Source organism: Podarcis filfolensis, assembly GCF_964270895.1.
Source record: "Podarcis filfolensis genome assembly, chromosome: 3".
Taxonomy (NCBI): Eukaryota; Metazoa; Chordata; class Lepidosauria; order Squamata; family Lacertidae; genus Podarcis; species Podarcis filfolensis.
This window is the reverse complement of record NC_139606.1, coordinates 33,410,703-33,431,189: the sequence shown is the minus strand read 5'-3', so window position 1 is coordinate 33,431,189 and position 20,487 is coordinate 33,410,703. Positions and strand designations below refer to the sequence as shown.

Here is a 20,487-nt window from a genome sequence, read left to right as displayed (position 1 = left end):
TGCTAAAATTCCCCTTGCCTGAAATAGTGTTAAATATTTAACTGTGATCACAGTGAATTCATCCGAAGCATCTTTTCAATTACTCACAATGAAGATTTCATTACTTCATTCACCAGACTTAAGGAAATCAGCCCTGAGTGCTCACTGGAAGGACAGATCGTGACGCTGAGGCTCCAATACTTTGGCCACCTCATGAGAAGAGAAGACTCCCTGGAAAAGACCCTGATGTTGGGAAAGATGGAGGGCACAAGGAGAAGGGGACGACAGAGGACGAGATGGTTGGACAGTGCTCTCGGAGCCACAAACATGAGTTTGACCAAACTGTGGGAGGCAGTGGAAGACAGGAGTGCCTGGCGTGCTCTGGTCCATGGGGTCACGAAGAGTCGGACATGATTAAACAACTAAACAACAACAACAAAGACTTTGTCTCATCACCCAAAAACTATTCTTACCTTCTAAATCACATCAATTGAATGAATGGAGGAGCGGGCAAAATTGTTTGCATCAGCCCTTCCTCCCAACACGTTTCATGTTTACTACTGCACAACCAATGATAAGGCTCTCACTCTCCAGATCCCCATGCATTGAAAAGACAATAGAGTTTCATCGTCTCACTCCCAGACAGGCACTCCCTTGGTCAGGTTGCCTATTTCTGCAAGCTAAGTTGCTTATATCACTATATAACAGTGCTCTGTCCTCATAACCAGTATATCTGAACAAATTCACTGCTTTTTTATTCCAACTGGGTATTACAAACTGTGCAGTGGTAGCATACAATTGTCACGTAAAGGGTGCTGCTGCCTTGTTTTAATTTATTCAAATGGGGTCAGAAATTCATGACTAGATTGTCCTTTTTTCACCACAGCTTGCTGCAACAGTAAGGCACACAGGATGGCTTCCCATCATTCCACGTAGTTGGACATTCATCCAATTAATTAATATTGGCTGATTAATATTCTGCAGCCTTTTTTTTAATGTGTCTGTGGGAGGGGGGGTTATTGTTTTGCTATTTCGTTTTACTTATTTACTTGTTTTATTCTGTGGACTGCCCTGAGAGCTTATGATGGACAGTACATAAATCTAATAAATAAATAATAAATAATTAGTTCTGGAGCAGTGTAAGTGCACACATCTCTCTTTAGCTGGAGAGAGGTGGCTCTGCATACATTTCCCTTTACAGTGGTACCTTGGGTTAAGTACTTAATTCGTTCTGGGGTACTTAATTCGTTCTTAACCTGAAACTGTTCTTAACCTGAGGTACCACTTTAGCTAATGGGGCCTCCCGCTTCTGCTGCACTGCCACCGCATGATTTCTGTTCTCATCCTGAAGCAAAGTTCTTAACCCGAGGTACTATTTCTGGGTTAGCGGAGTCTGTAACCTGCAGCGTATGCAACCCGAGGTACCACTGTACAAGCACAAAACCATTCCATTCATTGAAATGGATGGGAATTCCATTGTAAATACATAGGAACTCATCGCAATTCTCCAGAGGAATTCAGGCACCAGGAAGGAAAAGAAAGCATTTTTTTCTAACAAGGTGGTGGAAGAAAAAGGTACAAGCATATTTCATTCCTGTCATATAAATCTAGAGCACATCTGCACAGTTTGTGACACACCAGAGTAGATCACAAGCTGTGGGGTGGCTTAATAAATCTTTTCTTTGTTGCAAAAACAGCTGTGCTGGCAGGCAAGAGGCAAGCTAATGTGCTGCGTTCAGCTTGATGGGCCCACAGGCTGGACAGATCTGCTCTAGAGGAAAGAAAATTGTTTAAACACATATATTATGATAATTTTTAAAGTAGAGTCGACAACACTGTGCTGCAAATCAGAAGGGTGCATTTTGGGGATTCCTGGAGATAAGGATCAAAAGATTCTGTATCCCTTAGGGGCAAACTTACAACTTGATGTGTTTGCTGTTCCTGAAGAGATAAGAAAACACTCTTCCTTGCTTCTTCCTCCACATGCCAAACCTTACCTGCTTTAACCCGCGTGTGTTTTGATATTATTAAAAGTAGCAGAATAGAAAGTGTGCCTCCCACCACCACCAAAAAATACGCAAATATTGTGGACAGCTTTTAATTAAGCTGAATGGAGCATTCATGTTTTGAATTAAGTGATACAAATTCTAAATATTTAGAAGGATACAGTAAATCAGGGGAACTTGCATCCAAACTGATGTTTTGAAAATGAAGCTAGTAAGATGCACTACTTCTACATCATTTGTTTTGTTCTATGATTGAACAGTGAATATATGTAGTGATTCTGACACCCACATACAATAGAAGTATTAGAAATTTGCTGGTACCATACACTGCCCATTTTAAGGTTTCTATGTGGCATGCAATGAAATGTTTTGCTTATAATCCTCCTGTGATTAGTACTTTGTGCTGACCCCAAGCTGTCTGCAGTAGCTTAGCAAAAAAAGGTCAACATTTGTAAAGTCAAAGCTAGTTTGGAAGCAGCCTGACCGAAAGAGACAAGGAGAATGAGTAACTTAGGACGGTCCAGAAAATATGTTCTGTGCACAAGAACGGCAACCAATTTGCATAATTTTTTAAAAAGCACAACTTAAAAATCCATAATGTGAAATGGCACGTTGACATCAGACATTTATTTTGTTTATCTTCCCTCTTCCTACCACCACCACCACCTTGCAGAAATGATATCAAGAGCTCTCAAGTCGTCAGATGAGATGAACAGGCAAAGCCATAAACCACGCCTCCAGAAAGTGGAAGCTACCACCACCTGACTTTGTCTTTCCTCCCAGCATGCTGCTTACAAAAGCCACAAGCTATATACAGTAACTTCAGTATGGTGTGCATGCATAAAAATCTGGCGTGTATAGGTTTGGATCACACTGCTGACACCTGAATTTTACTTGGGATACCACTTGTGCTAGTCAAACCTGCGTTCTGTACACAACAACCTATTCAAATATTGCATCCCACACATGTTACATGAGGAAGCCTTACATGAACAAACTTCTGAGAAGTCTCCCTCACACTAGCAATCCTCCTCAGCTTGTGGACAGAATAGGTATGCAATATCTTACTCATTGTGTGCAAACAGCTTTTAATCAAGAAGACTGTTTTTATAGAGATTCATGTGGTGATTCAAATCAAAACCCTGAACAAAAAAAGGAAGGGAATCTCACTGCACTTTCTTCCTCCTTTTTCCTTCTCCCACTCCACCCTGAATATGATCCCAAAGGACTCCCAGAGACAGGACCCACTTTTTCAGAACACTTGGCATGGCATTCTCATAGGGTCCTCTGCCATTTCATTGAACCTTTGGGCTGCTCCAACCTAGAATATAATTCAGCTTCAAAACTTTGTACCACTACCCATTACTGAAATTAGTGCTCACCTGTACGTAGGTGATTTGTGGTTTTAGCCTTTTTTTGTAATTATTGCTTAGGACTTTTAAAAATGTACTTACACCCATGTCCCTGTGGGCAATGGATGCATCTTATAAAATGTTACAGCAATGATTGTAAGCTTCCCTTATTCAGTCTAAAGATGTAGTGGTTACAATGAACGCAAGTATAGTGTTAGTAATTTGTGACTGTTTTCCTCCGTTTACTAAGGCCCAGTAGGTAGATCAGGGCAGAGGTTTCCTAACAAATGCACACACCCCTTTTAGAGCCAAGGGAAACGTTTGGAAATTTTAGAAACTGTTCTGGGCACCACAAAATACAGTGGTACCTCAGGTTACAAACGCTTCAGGTTACATACGCTTCAGGTTACAGACTCCGGTAACCCAGAAATAGTGCTTCAGGTTAAGAACTTTGCTTCAAGATGAGAACAGAAATCATGCTCTGGCGGCGCGGCACCAGCAGGAGGCCCCATTAGCTAAAGTGGTGCTTCAGGTTAAGAACAGTTTCAGGTTAAGTACGGACCTCTGGAACGAATTAAGTACTTAACCCGAGGTACCACTGTACCCATTTCACAGAAGAAAAACTGGCGGTGCTCAAAACCAACCCCACAAACAGGCAAAACACCCACCTCCAACCAAAAAGACAGACAAAAGCAGGTAACCCTTGCAAGCCAAAAATCAATGATTTTAAGAAACTGGGACAGAAGATTTTGGCAGGTGCCAAGGGAGGTTTTGAGTGTGATGTTGGGGATTCCAGGGTTAGTGCTTATGGTGCATATGGTGCAGCTATGTGCTATAGCTAAGAATATATTCCGTCACACCTCTGTGATTAATGCAGCAGTTTTCTTGAAGAAGGAGAACCAGATCTGTCATCCGCTTTTAAGTGACCCCAGTTTTAATGAGTGGATGAGCTTTTAGCCAATAGCCGAGAACTGGAAAAGATGAGCATTTGCCCCTCCCTCCCACAATTTGTATTGGACATCCATCCATTTAAAAGATGTAGTCACAGAAACAGGAACAGCCCTTTGTTTTTGTTGTTTAACATAAATGGGACCAGACCCCGTACAAAACATCCAAACACCAACCTGGCGGGGAGTGGAGTTGCTGTTTTAGGAGGCAGCCCAGCACAGAATCAAGGGGAAATATTTCAAATTCCTCAAGCACCAGGAGCAATTTTCAAAGTGCCTAGGATTTTTCCAGCCACACAACACCAATCTGCTGCTGTGGTGCATTAAGAAGGGAAGCACAGGGTCTCACTGCAAGGATCACTTACTCACCCTCTGCACACACTCTCTAACAAAATCACTGAGATTATCTGTCGGTGCATCATTGGTCATTAGCCAAGTAGGTGAGGCTCATTTGACAACAACAAGCAACCTAGCCTTTAGTTTCATAAACACAGTCCTGCGGAAAACTCTGCCGATAGAGAGGCAACAGGCTCCTTCTGTTCCAACTTTGAAATGCCTGCTGAAAGCTTTTCTGTTTCATCAGGCTTTTTTAGGCACTTAAGAATACAACTTTTAAATGGTTTGATGTTAAATTTGATGTTGATTTGTTTAAAAGTTTGTAAAATTCAATAAAAATTAATTGGCAACAAAAAAACAACAACACCTTTCCACAATAGTTTTCTGATTTCAAACACATTACATGGAGTTTATTGTATTGGTTTTATCTAAAGTTGCTGTGAACTGTTTTGATATTTTCTTTAAGATTTAGCAGTATATAAATGTTTTTATAGCTACATTAATGTTCTTAACATTTTCCGGTCATTCCCAATCATGTAAAATTGAACTAAAGCATACTAATCAAGGGCTACCCACTAGCCAGTCTAAACATTACTGATACCAAATAGAGATCACTTTCAAATCACCCTCACTGCAGCTGTTATTTCATGGTAGACAGATAGTGTACAGCAGCTACCTCATGCAACCTGGTGATTTTCTCTGTACCAGTGGAAGCATCTGAAAATGCTATGTGCCAGTGCGGTGGAGGGGGGAAATCACACCATCTATATCATGACCTTTTACTTTCAGTAGCTTATCACTGCCGGTAATAGATGCCACATAGAGCAATTAACAGTAGTCCTTTCTTACTTAATTGTACACATGTAGACAGTTTTGCCAACAAACAAGGGTGTAAAACCATCTCACAGAAATTGCAGATTTAACACCTTAGCTGTTTTTTGTTTTTTAACACATGACAAGTGTTATAAGCATGGTTCTCACTGTGTGTCCCCCCCCCTTAAATTTCTGTCTCATCCTTTCTCCAAAAGAAGTGCAGAGTGGCAAACAACCAAGCCATATAATACAAAAAAGCTGGCCGCCTTATCTTTTAATGCTTCTAAGTCTTTAATAGACACCTAGTTCAATTTGTACTCTTTCACAGAATGGTATTTCGTAATTAGTAACACAGGTTAGACAACAGAGGTAGGGGAGGCATTAAAGAGTGCAAACCTTTGCAGGATCATGCTGAAACCAAAACATCCACAAAATCTGGGCGTGGCTCACCCACTTGAGATCTGGCAGGTGATCTCAAGTCTAACAGGGTTAGCAAAATGAGAAGATTGAAAAGGTAGACAAGAGGTAGAGTGAGCAGAATGCCTGAACCCTCAGCAAATGCCGGCACATCCCTCTGACATCGCCAGTCTAGTCGTGGCAGCTGTGCTCAGAAAAGCTTCTCATCTGTGTGACCTACACTCCTACAAAGAGGCCAATTTTGAGCCCGTCTACATTACTGCAGACCCACTCGGGGGTGAGGAGGGAATGGGGAAGCAACTCAACAGAAGCGAGGGCCTTCTGTCACAGACAATTCAGAGTTACTGCAAAACCTAACTTCCACATGCTCACTTCAGTAATGCACTGAAATCATTGCTTTGCTTTGTTTTCTTGTGGGCACAGATTTACTCCCACACATGCACACAGCATGTAGAATGAGCAGCAAAAGCAGCGAAGATTAAAGAGCATCTGCTGCGAGACTCATCATATCACAGCAGAGGGAGAAAGCTTTCACCTCCAGCTGCTGCAGAGGAAACCTATAATCATAGTTTGTTACTGGATGCTACCGAATCTGTGGCCAGTTTAACTGGAAACAGAGAAACAAGGACTGGGGCATACACTAGCAAGCCAGATAGTCATGCTCAGCAGCGGGAAAGGGGAAGAGAGAATGTAGACAGATTACTTCCATAACCAGCAGTGCCATGGAGAATAAGTAAACAATCCAGCCTGCCACTTTGTATAAGTAATTCTTGCACAACCAACCACAAAACTGAACAACATAACAATGTAGCACAAAAGAAAGAAAACATTAAATACCTTGACTTTGCCTTATAGTCCCCTGAAAGTGAATTGAATGGTACAAACTTTCCCTTTAAGAAACAATATTTTTTTTGAGTTTTACAGGTCTGTGCCATTGCTGTTGTTTTTTAAAAAGCCTTCAGAAGTTATCAGTGAGGGAACTACCTAGTTTGAGACTGATGGAACCTGATGTGTTCCCGAATGCTCAGGGAGATTTTGCAGTGGGGGAAGCTGGCCATTCTGTCGAAGCCCTGCTCTCGCTATGCAATGCAAAGATGAAATGGGCAGCCGACACAATTGCCGACTCCTTGGCATTCTGGGGAACTTCAGACTAAGGAAGCATGCTGGACGAAGATGAGAGCACAAATCTCACTCCAAAGCCAACTAAACACTGGCTAGTGCAGGTACACAGCCCAGCCCTGCCCTGTGGTGCTTCTGGGACCAGCTCTGTCAATGGAGGCCCCGGTAGCCCTAGTGGCTAGAAGCGCCTTTTACCAGCTGCACCAGCTATGACCACCCCTGGAGAGCTTGGCCACAGAAGTTCAGGCAGTGGTGGCTTTGAAACTAGATTACTACAATGAAGAAGAAGAAGAAGAAGAAGAAGGGGGGGAGGAGGAGGAGGAGGAGGAGGAGGAGGAGGAGGAGTTTGGATTTGATATCCCGTTTTATCACTACCCTAAGGTGTCTCAAAGCAGCTAACATTCTCCTTTCCCTTCCTCCCCCACAACAAACACTCTGTAAGGTAAGTGGGGCTGAGAGATTTCAAAGAAGTGTGACTGGCCCAAGGTCACCCAGCAGCTGCATGTGGAGGAACAGGGAATCAAACCCGGTTCACCAGATTGTGAGTCCACCACTCTTAACCACTACACCACACTGGCCCTTTATGAGGAGCTTCCCAAGACCCCATCAGCATATAGAACCTGATTTGTTACCGGGCCACATTCTAGGCATCACTATCTGTATTTAAAACTGTATTGTGACCAGTTTACGTGCAGGATTGCCCTACCCTATGGATGCCCCCTTGAACACTTACTGTTCCAGGTGCCACATAATACTCATTCCAAGCTTGCAATAAATTGGGCTTCTAGGCTGTTGCATCTACACTTAGGAACTGCCTTCCTCTACACTGTATTCTTTTTGGTGCCTGCTTGAAATATTTTTGTTTAGGACAAGCCTATCCAGACATGTAGAAGCAGTATTAGAAACTTAAATATATAATCTAATTGCCAAATGGCACCTTAGACCTAGGTTATGGTTGCCACAATGGAATGTCTAGGTGGTTTGGGGTTTTTTTTTGAAATGAGATTTGTTGTTGTTGTTGTTTTCATTTCTACACTGCTTTATATTTTTAAGAAAATACATCAAAGTGGTTTGCAACACATTAAAACATCAAATAAAACAATCTAGAATAAAACAAATTCAAAGGAAACCATTTCAGGTCCTTCTGTAAGTGACATTTTGCTTTCTCCAGTCATCAACCTGGCATCCAGAGATCTCCATGTGGTTGCAATTGGACCCACACCAGTCACAAAATGCACCTGGTGCCTGGCTAATTTCTAACATTGCAAAGAAGTTACATGTGTCTACTCTAATCTACTTAGAAGTTTTATTAAAACAAGCAATATATGAATTTTGTTAAATATATTCCCCCCCCCCTTAATTGCAAAGCTTTCGTGAAGATGGGCAATTACTGAGTTAGTGCTCTGCATTAAGTAATTACAGCAGTTGTTGAAATCTGAAGTACGCCACACTCATTGCAGCTACTTTTAAAGCACTTGGGATTAATGAGAGAGAGAGAGATACTAATGATGTACAGAATGAAATCTCAAGTCGCATCCCAAGAAGGAAAGGTCCACACTCCCTTCCTACCACTAATCTACACATTGTTGTCCACACAAATCTGGAGGCAGCAAGCATGTGAAGAGAAGAAATGTGTATGTGGACTATTTGGGGAAGGGGGATAGCTCAGTGGTAAAGCATCCGAAAGCTCCTGGATTCTCCAGGTATGGTTGGGAGAGACTCCCTAGCTAAAACCCTGGAGAGCATCTTCCAGTCAGTATCAACATTACAAAGTAAGATGGACCAACAGTATAAGGGAGCTGCCTATGGTTCCTAAGAGATGACCTGAGATAATGGCAGAGGATGCATTTCATTTTTTGTAAGAATGCAAATTCATGATGCTAAGCGGTTCTGTATAAACATACAAACCTATTTGGGAGAGGGAAGAATTCAACACAGGGGTCACACAGGAAAAATGCAATGAACCTCCCACTAATTCTCACATAAGCTGGTCCTACTGGGCTATGGACATTTCTAGTTGTGTCCCTTATACGCCCACCCATCCTTGCAACCCATCTCTTCCCTCATTAACTCCACTATTTAAGCCCACATTTTCCAGCTGGGTCTTGTACCGTACACATTGGTTTCACTACAAGGACAGATGAAAATCCCTATTGTACTGTTGAGAATAAGGTTTTTGCCAAAGTATGTCTACACAGTGCAAGAAAACAAGTGTTACTGGAAGCACTTGGGTGTAACTGAGTGCAGGCCTGCACCCTGTTGATTTAAGGCGTTTTCAAACCAGGTTTTCCACTCCAAATTTATAGAGGAAAGGCTGTCATAAAACATTGTGACAGGGAAGAAAGACATGACGTGACAGCTAAATCCAGAGTTTCGTCAGGTTTTTGAAGACCTGCACTTCTGTCTATCTGGCTTAGCATCAGAGGTGTGCCTCAAGTGTCTTCAGATTGCTTTGGAGGATCCTAGGATGGAGTTTACTTACCTAACTTAGAGGCCACCCAATACCACACAGTGAACACCATAAAATGTTCACAATAAAAGAAATAGAAATGTCAGCAAGATATATAAAAAAAACCTAAACTACTTCACAAGGTTGTTGTGAGGATATAAATGAAGAGGGAGAGAACCACCTTGAGACACTTGGAGGAAAGATGGGTTGTAAATGCTAAAAACAAAAGCAGGAGATAAAAATTCTCTGAGTAGTTCCCAACATCAAGCCTCCCCAAAGGCTTGGATAAAAGTTCCTTGATGGAGACTGCCGGGTCATTGGCCAGCCTGCAGTCTAAACTGTAGGCACTTACACTCCTTTTGACAATGCGTCCAAAATTTAAGAAGGCTGCAGAAAAGTATAAAATTAAAGAAGTTGTTAGACCCATTTAGCCACTACAGTGCAATTTTTTATTATTATTTTTAAAATGCATGTTAATAATCCAAGTGCTCTTTCAGCTAAGCAGTCTGAAGAGCCTCAAGGAACAATGAAAATATTCTGATCATATTAGCTTACAATAAGAGGAACAAAAAGTAACATGCAAACATGGGCGGGTGGGTGCTTGAGGCAGGCCTTTGAATTCAGTCAGAAGGCTATGCAGAGCAAGTAAACAGGCGAGCATCTTTATAGCTCTGTGCTTCTACCTCCATGCTGCTCTTCCAGCCCCTCCATCCCATTTTTCCCCTCCCACCCAGTTTTCAGGGTGTTTTCCCTCAGTCAGCATTCTACAGGCACTGGGCTTGCTCAATACCCATGAGGATGTTTGGAAGGAATGTCCTCCCCGCTACAGCCATCCATGCCTTTGTAGGGTTTGTATCTCTGAATATATCAGGGGTACCCCATACCTGCTCCTACCTCCCATTTGTGCAAGTGCGCTGCAATTCAGGCTACCTAAACAATGGCATTCAGATAACTGAATCAGAATTAGAGTATCGTATTTGTTTTAGAACATTGCAAGTATTTTAAAAAACAAGTTTAGCTTGAAATATTAAAAAAAAAACCCTCATCACAAGTATTAAAAATGAGAAATTTAAGGAGGTGATGTACCAATTCATATTTTAAACTGAAAATTCAAATACCTATATATATGTTGCTGCTATCATAAGAACACAAGAAGAGTTGACTGGATCGGACCACCTAATCCAGCATATTGTTTTCTCACGCAACTGTGTGCAAAACCTTGAAGCAACTTGCGCTATCCTCGCTTCATTGCAACCCCTAACTAGAAAACTTGCTTTCAAATTGACACTATCACATGGCTGAATCAGGACCAATTGTAAATCGCCTCACATTTAGTGTGGGAACAGGACACAGTAACATCCTGTAAGAACAGAAGCCAAAAGGTGACTAATCACCTGTGAAAACAACGTTAGGGACTGTTAAGGCATCAACAAGGCACGAGACACGAGATATTCTCTTGTGGGTCCTGGGGATAGTTGAGAAACTACGCAAGCAGTATTGTCAGAAACATTTACATCCCAAAAAGCGCTGCCGTTCACAGTCCACACAACAAGTCCAGAGAGCAGTCTGAAGGCATATAACACAGTTCCACTACTACTGGAACTAAACCGGAACAATGTTGTTTTGTTTTTTGTCCCATGCAGTTACTTGCTTAAGTAAGAATTGAATTAGTGGGAAGAATGCCTTGCCCACCACAGGTGTACCCTTTCGAAAGACTGACTTCATGACAGTGGAGAGGCGGGCACTGACAACCCACACAGGATCCCCTTCCTCCACCACAGGAGAATTCCTTGGAGGAAGAGCAATATATACGGAAGCATTGCAGGAACCTCAATTATCCAGTTTCACATATGTCTGGCCTTGCTCATGGTACAGTATCACCTGCATACCTTAGCTGACTTGAAGCCATGCCATGCCTTAAAACCTGCTGTTCCAGAGAATCTAGATATTTCAAAAGAGAATGTTCAGGCAACAAGCCATCCACTTCAGCGATAAAACTTGCTGGGTGGAAAGAAAATCTATTATTATTATTATTATTATTATTATTATTATTATTATTATTTGGAGCATAAGAAAATGTCAGTTCCATTATGTATTCACAATCCTCCAAATGCCATTTAGTTTCTTTCTGTCTCTCTCTCTCTCTCTCTCACACACACACACCCTATATTGTCATCTCCCAGGGAAAGGCATGAATTGCTTTAAAGTCTCAAGGCTCGCAAACGAAAACACATTGTTTCTTGCCTAACTGTGATTAGCCTTCCCCTTTATACTAAACTGCTAAGGCAGCCTTCTAGAACCTGTTTTGGATTCCAGCTTCCATCAGCCCTTAGCCAGAATCGTCAATGGTCAGGACTGGGGGGGGGGCAGCTGTAGACCAGAACATCCAAAGGACAGCAGGTTGAAAAAGACTGCTTCTGTTATATATTTCCTGAAAGGAAATAGCTATAAAAACATGCACACCTCATTGCCCCCACACGTTGCTTGATCTGTTCTTCCTACACATAATCAGGGTGGCAAAGAGATTTCCATTATGCTTTGGAAGTTTTCCCCTATCAGGACAGGTGTGTGGGGTTATTGTTTTCTGTCTCTACTATACATTGCATTCCCCCCTCCCCTTATTTGCACAAGTTATCAAATGTTCAGAGAGCTAATTTAGGCAGCCCTTCAATGTTTTCACACCTTGGGCAATTTCTTTATTTATTAAGACCATATCTATACTATGGAATTGCAGAGTTCTGGACATTGGATCTGAGGGCCAAACTACACCTGATGTTAAATCTGTTAGCTATGAATCCACGATTGTAAGCTATCCTGCTGGCAATGACAACAACTGGGAAAGACAAAGATGTGTTCCTGGTAGTCACTTGCTAGACTGTGTAGCCCATGCATTTAAGAAGGCATAAAATATAGTGAAGGGAGTACCTTCCCAGATATCAACCATGTCAGATAACCCTATGCTCAGCAGTAGATGCCTTGGTGCTGCTGTCAGCAATGGGTGCTCAGTTGGTATTCACTCATTGCGGGGCCTTTTCAGTGGTGGTCCCCTGTTTGTGGAATGCTCTCCTTAGGAAGATGCATCCATCTTTATCATCAGTAACTTTCAGGAGAAACTTGAAAACATTCCTCTTTACCCAGGCATTTGATAGCTAAAGAATACTGTTCCTGGCAACAATGAGACCACTGAGTGGAATCAATATTTTTAACTCTATGCTTTTAGAATGTTTCAGACTTACTGGTTTTAGAGTGCTTTTAATTGTAGTGGGGTTTAAAAAAAAATATCTTCATTTTTAAATTGTGGGTAACCCTGGGCTCCTTCGGGAAGAAGGGCAGGATATAAAATTCAATAAATAATAATAAATACTGGAAGGTGCAAAACAAAGACCATAAAAATGAAAATATGTACACTCAGATGTTTGGTAAACTGCACAAAATGTTATTTAGACCAGAGAGAGGTATTGGCAGAGGTGTGAGATATAGATAGATAGATGATAGATAGATAGATAGATAGATGATAGATAGATATAGATAGATAGATAGATAGATAGATAGATAGATAGATAGATAGATAGATGATAGATAGATATCATCACAGTGCCTGTAAATAAAAGGTTTGGCTTTATTTTAATGGAACCAGATTTCTTTTGTTTACATAGAAATTTCTATCCTTCCCTTCTTAATACCTATGGACTACCCAAAGCAGCTCAAAACAGGGGTCAGCAAAAAGCTCTCCCAACCCCCATGCCCAACTAGGTTTATGAAAATGAAAGTTCAGGGGTCGGGAGGAGAATCAAGAGTTGGACCTTCATGTGAAAAATGTTGTGAGCTCATTTCTGGTACTGATCATAAATTTATGGGCTGAGCATGTGCTCAGAGGCAGCTTGGTTCTAATTCTTCAAATCAAGTCCACCCAGTCAAGCCTCTGTTTTGCAGTTGCCACTGGCTGAGCTACAGTAAAACAAAACAAAACAAAACACAAAATAGAACCCTCAAGTGTTAAAGCCTGCCAGTTCCTGCCTTACGACCCTTGGAAATAACAATATTCCCTAAAACAATTTCAACGGAAGCAAGGGCCGCAGATAAAATGCAACCTTTATTTACCAGCTGGTGGTTATTTTTCTTTGGCTGTGGGGAGAAGCAAGTGGAATGCTGGAATGTGACCTGGGTTCAAGCCCTAGAAACACTTCCTGGATCTGACATGTTACTAACCATACATCACTGGGCATTGCTCTTGCAAGGGCAGATGAAAATGAATGAATGAATGAAGAAATTAATGAATGAATGAAACACTTTTGTTGAATTCAGAAAACACACCAAGCCACACTTTGTGGTAACTATAGACTAGAAGCACAAACATACAAAAAGTTCACTCCCCTGACCAGGATGCAGCATCTCTGCAAAAAGAGTGATGACTAACTCCTTTGCTCATGCGGACATCACACCAAAGTCCCTTCATGTCATACTCATCTGAAGTGGGCTCCTCACATAAAAACAGCCTCAGGCTCTGCATGTTGATGTCTGCGTAGGGGGAGTCAGTGTCTACGCACAAAGGCTTGCACACATTCAGAAACCCTATGGGCCACACACAACTAAGTCCTACTCAGAGTAGACCCACTGAAAGCAACAAACCTAAGTTAGTCATGCCCATCAAGAGAAGAAGAAGAAGAAGAAGAGTTTTGGATTTGATACCCCGCTTTATTACTACCTGAAAGAGTCTCAAAGCGGCTAACATTCTCCTTTCCCTTCCTCCCCCACAACAAACACTCTGTGAGGTGAGTGGGGCTGAGAGACTTCAAAGAAGTGTGACTAGCCCAAGGTCACCCAGCAGCTGCATGTGGAGGAGCTTCAATGTCTACTGTGAGGAGGACTAGACCCTGCATGATCAGGATCCCAGAATGAGTGAGTGCCTGTGTGTAGACAGGCTTCCCCCATGAAGACATCCGCACAATGCATGGATAGAGGGGTGTGTGGGCAGATAGCAATGTGACTTGGGGGGCAGTAGTCCTGCCTTGCTGTGCCTACTACTCATACAGCCCCTTTCACCCAAGTAACTTCTGAAGGGGGCTTGAATCAGAGTTGGCAAAAACCATGGTTTGAAAACAACTTCAAACCACAGCTTCTTATTCTGGTTTGGTGATCACTCATAAGCCTTCCCCCCACCCTAGTTCAGACATCCACTTCGAACCAGTTATACTTTCTTAACCATGTTTTGCTCTGAGAAGAGTCACTGTAAACTGAGAGTGCAATAGAAATAAGGTTAGTTCTTTAGAAGACCAAATATAGGAGCTGAAGGTATTGTATTTCTTAAAGGAAAAATTCAAGAATGGAAAGACAAACATGTTTATCACTTTTAAGAAGCATGTTGTCAGGTTCAATGACTTTACCCAGACAAACAAACTGACAGACCACAGCATGATATTTGAGCATGAAGCAGCTACAAACACACACACACAGTATGGCTCAGTGATTTGGCATATGACTCGCACAAAGGTCTGCACCCATGAAGCTGTGCCTTTGAATCCTGGAAGAAGGCAATCTAAGAAGAATGAGTTTTTCTAATGAAGTTGCCTTTCCAGAGGGGAAGCACAAACTGTATATGGCAGAGGCATAGCTCAGTGAAAGAGCAATGTGATCTCCAGTAAAATAATATCAGAGAGCAGGACTAGGAAATACCTATTTTTCTAGAAAAATAGGTGCCAGTACGCACCATGAAGTTGTTACAGCAAGTGCTACATTTTTAACAACCAAAAAAGAAGTGCTACATTTTTAACAACCAAAAAAGAGGTGCTGTGTACCCTTAAGTACCCCCTGGGGGGAAGCACTGAGAATACCATTTTCTAAGATTTTGAAAAGCCAGTACTAGAGGGAGTTGATTCGTCTTTTTATTACAGAATGTTTGATTCCAAATCAATGCACAGGCAGTGAAGTAGTATACTGTATATATCATTCCCACGGAATTCAGCTAACCTGATTTAATTCAAGACAGTTCCTTATATCCTAGATGGAATGAATCATCACACAGAATACTTCAAGTCCTCTGACAATTTATAGGTGCTAAAGTCCTTTGCCCCTAGGGTACGAGTTCTAAGAGTGAAAATAGCAAAAGGAAACAAACACTCATCCTATAAATTGAGAATTGATAATTCTCAGTCTTTCGTCTTCAAAAGTGGCCTACCTACCAAAAGCGATGATTCTGCTCCATTCTAGTAGCTACTTGAACCAAAGGATGCACTCCAGGCTTGCACTCCTAAGCAGCTAAAAAGCTCAATATGAGAAAGCAGACTTCCACATCTCTTACAGCAGGGATGTTGGAATTACCTAGATATTGCTGGACTCCAACTTGCAGCAGCAGCCAGTGCAGCCAACGATCAGGGATAATGGGACCTGAAAGTCCAGCTGTATCCCATCCCTGTCTTATAGAATCAGGAACCATTGCTATAAACCAAATGTGGCTCAGAATACACACCTGTCTTCGTTATATTGTTTCCAGTGGGATGCAGATTCATATGCACATCGAAATGCTCATTAGTATTTTGACACAACTACCCACGCATAAATGGTGGGGAGGGTTCTTAAGCATGACCAGAGCTAGATAAGGGTGATGTTTTCTCCAAGTGTCACGCATGCTGATTCAGCAGACATGCTTGTACATCACATCACATGGAAACTTTTACCAAAATCCAGTAGCTAAAACAGCAAGCGGCAGCTTTCCTCAAGCTGAATCCTCCACCTATGCTTCTTTCAGGTTACTCTCTCAGGTCCTTGCCTGTTCTGTCCTTCTATTTCAGCCTCTGTCCTCTGTGCAGCTTGTCACTTAGCTTCCCTGTATCCCAGTTCTCAGACATACCCTGTGTTTCCACTTTAATCTAGGCATACCAAAAACCTTCTCTTCCCTCACAGAAACTGGACTGCAAAGGGCTTAGTTCCCCAAGAAACCACAGCAACTCAGCCAGTCAGTACCACAGGCTGTTCACCACCACAAATGTAGATGTGGTGGTACTTGATTCATAAACTTTTACAGTGAAAGGGGAAGTATCTACTGGTACATTAAGGGGGGGTAACAGTGGCAGAAGGAGACTTACTTGAGGCCATAAAAATGCTTTCTGCCCATATATTAAATCCATCTAAAGACCCTTTTCAGAACCACTGGTAAAAGCAGCACATATCAATACCATTGCTGCATCTATGGATTATATCACTCACTTATAATGAGGCCTCACTACAGACTTACCCCAAGTATTTCAGAAGAGATGCAAGGTAATTCGAGCTGACATGGTTAAGTTTTAGTCACAGGGTCTGCTTTATTTATACTGTGTGTGTTTTTAAAACATAAAATAACCCACTCACAATCTTTTTTATTTGGGCAGGCTAACACAACCCCCCTCCAAAAAAAAAGCAAAAAAAAAAAAAAAAAGCAGGAGACTAGGAATTTATAAAACAATGTTTGCAATAGTTCCTGTGTAAAGGGTATAGTTTACATGGTCTTCTCCATCGCATTGTAAATCCAAATGTTCTATTTTCCATGGTGAACCTGTGCATGGGCCAGTTCAACATCTATAAGTGGCCACCCTCATGACCACATTAATTGAACACAATACCACAATTGCAGAAATTTCCATCTCCACAGTAATACCTGCAAATGGAAGGTTAGTTCCAGCACTACTTTAGTGGGAATTCACCTTTAAGTATTAACCCGGGGGGGGGGGGGGAATCCAGAAGTTAATTTACATCAGGAAGACAGGGGCTACCCAACAAGAGCCCAGTACCACTTTCACTATTCTCCTTTATCTTGGGTCCTAAGTTTGCTCCTCATTTATTCTTTCCTGACAAGATGCTATTCTAAAATCTCATTCGTACCTGGCTGTGAAGCAGGACAGTTTTTGTTTTTTTTAACAAGGCAAACAGGCCATCACACAAATGGAAAAGCAGGTCTTGCAAGACTTGAGACTTAGGGCTGTGTTGGCAAGGAAGGCTGGCGCCCAGGCAGAGACAGCTGTTTTTCAGGTCCCTTTCCCTACCTAGCCAGCTCCTCGCCCCACACTTTCTCCTCTTGTCCAATGTGGTTCCATCCCAAACTAGCGAGCGGTGGGGGGGGGCGGGGGCTTTTGCTAGCGCGCTCTGACAGAAGCCCATGCGCCAAAGAGACCACCTTCGGAATGTATTGATGCCGTCGTAAGAACGGGGGTCACGACACACTCCTTCCGAGTAAACCAGTCACCCGCGCTGGTAGGTGGCTCGAGAAGAGCACTAAGAGCGGAACTCCCCCCCCCCCCCGCGAAGTTAAGAAGTTTCAGAAACGGCACTGATTTCAATGGGCCACCTTCCCCCCCCCCCCCCACTGCTGCTAATGGTTGCTCCCAGTCCCAGCCGAGGTGAAGGAACCTCTCGCGGACTCTTTCACCTTTAGGGTCGGGGAGGGGGGGATAGGCGAGAGCGGCGCTCCATTCCTGACCCACCTGCGAAAATGAATCTCTCCCCCCACACACCCCAACGGCGACCCCGCCGTCTCTTCACCCCCTCTCTCGCTCACCTTCGGCAGCTCTCGGAGCTGGTTGGCGTCGAGCAGGAGCTCTTCGAGGCTGCGGCTGTAGCGGTAGATTTCCTCGGGCACGGCGGCCAGCGAGCAGTGGCGCTTGTCGATAATCTCCACATGACGGTTGCACCGCCACAGCGGGATGCAATGAAACATAGCAGCAAAGGCGGCGGCGGCGGCGGCGGCGGCGGCAACCCTCTGCCTGCCTCCCGCAGCCCAACCCTCGGCAAGCTGCGCGAGGCTCGCGCGGCCACTCGGGGCAGCGCCTCAGCCTCCCCGCGGCCCCCTGCCCGGCTCGGCTTCCAGTTCCAGCGCCAGGCGCGCGAGCGCGAGGCTTCTTTCGCCCTCAGCCAGCGAGCGCGCGCGAGGAGAGAGAGGAGAGGAGAGGAGCGCGGAGGGGGGCGGCTCCAAACCCGGCCCTTAGCAACCCTCGCCGCCGACGCCGGCTCCCCAGGCACGTCGCCTTCGCTGGTCTGCCAGCCGCCGCCGCCTTCGAGGCCGCCCTCGCCTTCTCCTCTCCTCAGCAAGTCCCGGAGGAGGAGGAGGAGGAGGAGGCGGCAGCAGCTCCTGCAAACATTCGCCTGGGACAGGAGAAAACTCTTTCCTGCCGCTCCAGACTACTACGCGCAGAAAAGAAAAGAAACAGAAAACCTTCCTGCTGCTTTTGTCTCTTATTGGGCCTCCGCTGTCCAATCAGTGTCCCCCAGTTCTCCCAAGGAGCCCGGCTCGCTCGTCGCTCAGGCTGCAGAGGCAGCAGCAGCACCTTTCTTCATTCCTGCGCCTGACCCGGAACACTCGCTGGCTCTGCGCTCTCGCTCCCTCCCTCCTTCCCTTCCTCCGTCGCGCTCTCCCTCTCCCTCCTCTCCCTCCCTCGCTCTTCCCAAGCTGACATCACCAGCCGCTGGTCCCTCCCCTTCTCCCTCGCTGGGACTCTGGGATCTGACCCCGAGGTGCTGCGTGCGACACCCAAGCAAGGGAGAAGGGAGAAAGAACAAGCCCCTCGCCTCCGTCGGCTGCGGGGAGAAAATCCCGGGGACGGGGAGAAAGTGTGGCGAAAAGAAGAGGGAATGATTCCCACCCCCCACCCCCCGCTTCTCCCAAAGTTTCCTGGCCAGGGGTAGCTCCATCGATAGAGCAGGAGACTCTTAATGTCAGGGTCGTGGGTTGTGAGCTCCATGTTGGGCAGAAGATTCCTGCATTGCAGGAGGTTGGACTAGATGACCCTCGTGGTCCCTTGCACCCAGTGCCGGGTTTACCTATAAGCTAAATAAGCTATAGCTTAGGGCCCCACTCTCTTGGGGGGGCCCAAATAATTTAAAGGGGGGGAACTTGATGTACATTTCCAAAATATAAGATAAACAAATAAAATAAAACCTACATACAGCAACAGTGCTTTGTGTTGTGTAGGCTCCTATTTGTTATGTGCAAATGGCTTTACATACCTATTGTTGTTGTTGTTTAGTCGTTTAGTCGTGTCCAACTCTTCGTGACCCCATGAACCAGAGCACGCCAGGCACTTCTGTCCTCCACTGCCTCCCGCAGTTTGATCAAACTCATGCTGGTAGCTTCAAGAACACCATCCAACCATCTCATCCTCTGTCGTCCCCTTCTCCTTGTGCCCTCCATCTTTCCCAACATCAGGGTCTTTTCCAGGGAGTCTTCTCTTCTCATGAGGTGGCCAAAGTACTGGAGTCTCAGCTTCAGGATCTGTCCTTCCAGTGAGCACTCAGAGCTGATTTCCTTCAGAATGGATGCTTTTGATCTTCTTGCAGTCCATGGGACTCTCAAGAGTCTCCTCCAGCATTACATACCTATTAGGTCTGTAAATTACCATATAGCATATAATCAACACAAAAAACAGCAACAATTTGTTGTTGACAAAGGACAGCTGGACATATAAAGGGCCCCATTACCTTCAGTAGCTTAGGGCCTCATCAAACCTAAATCCGGCCCTGCTTCCACCTCTGTGATTCCTCTTTTGAGGAGAAAGATTCCACCAGTGGCATGTGGACTAAGGGGACTAGGCAAGTTCCCTAAATATTCCCAGTACATTAGAGTGTTAAAGTCTGGCACCTCCTTCCCCAAGTCTAGGATGCTTCTGCCCGGCTTAGGGAGGGAGGTGTGTTGCTGACACCTGTAATGTCTCATGATAGCAATGTTGCCTGCCCCCCCCCCATTGCTGTCGTAGGGTGGCGCCTCTGGCCCTAACTGTTCTCCTACAAAATAAAAATTTTGCCACTGGATTCCACTCACATGGCATCCCAGCCAGCCCCCTCCACATTCATTTTGCCAATCAAAGTCAGGGAATCAAAGGCATTCTGCAAGGCACAGCATCCTTCTCTGCCCACTGTACTTGGAATTAAGTTGCACAAAGGAGAGCAGCCCTGCCCTACTATGAGACTTGCTTTTTCCTTTCTCATAGATGAGGAGCCTAAGGTGCTCCAGTTGTCAGCAGCAGCCAGCAGGGCCACATCTGGAGTGCCACTTCATCGGGGTGGGTTAGGCTGAGACCAAGGGGCCACCAGTTATGTCCAGG

The 20,487-nt window shown here is 44.2% G+C and overlaps 1 protein-coding gene across 1 annotated transcript in view; it reads right to left on the bottom strand.

Annotated features, from left to right (window-relative positions):
- Positions 1-18,833, bottom strand: part of LRRC1 (leucine rich repeat containing 1) — a 59,968-nt gene extending 41,135 nt beyond the window's left edge. Inside the window, exon 1 of the mRNA XM_083607306.1 lies at positions 17,949-18,833. Within this exon, the coding sequence (XP_083463432.1) occupies positions 17,949-18,107 (159 nt within the window). The 5' untranslated portion in view covers positions 18,108-18,833. The remainder of the gene's footprint in view (positions 1-17,948) is intronic.
- Between the last annotated feature and the right edge of the window lie 1,654 nt (positions 18,834-20,487).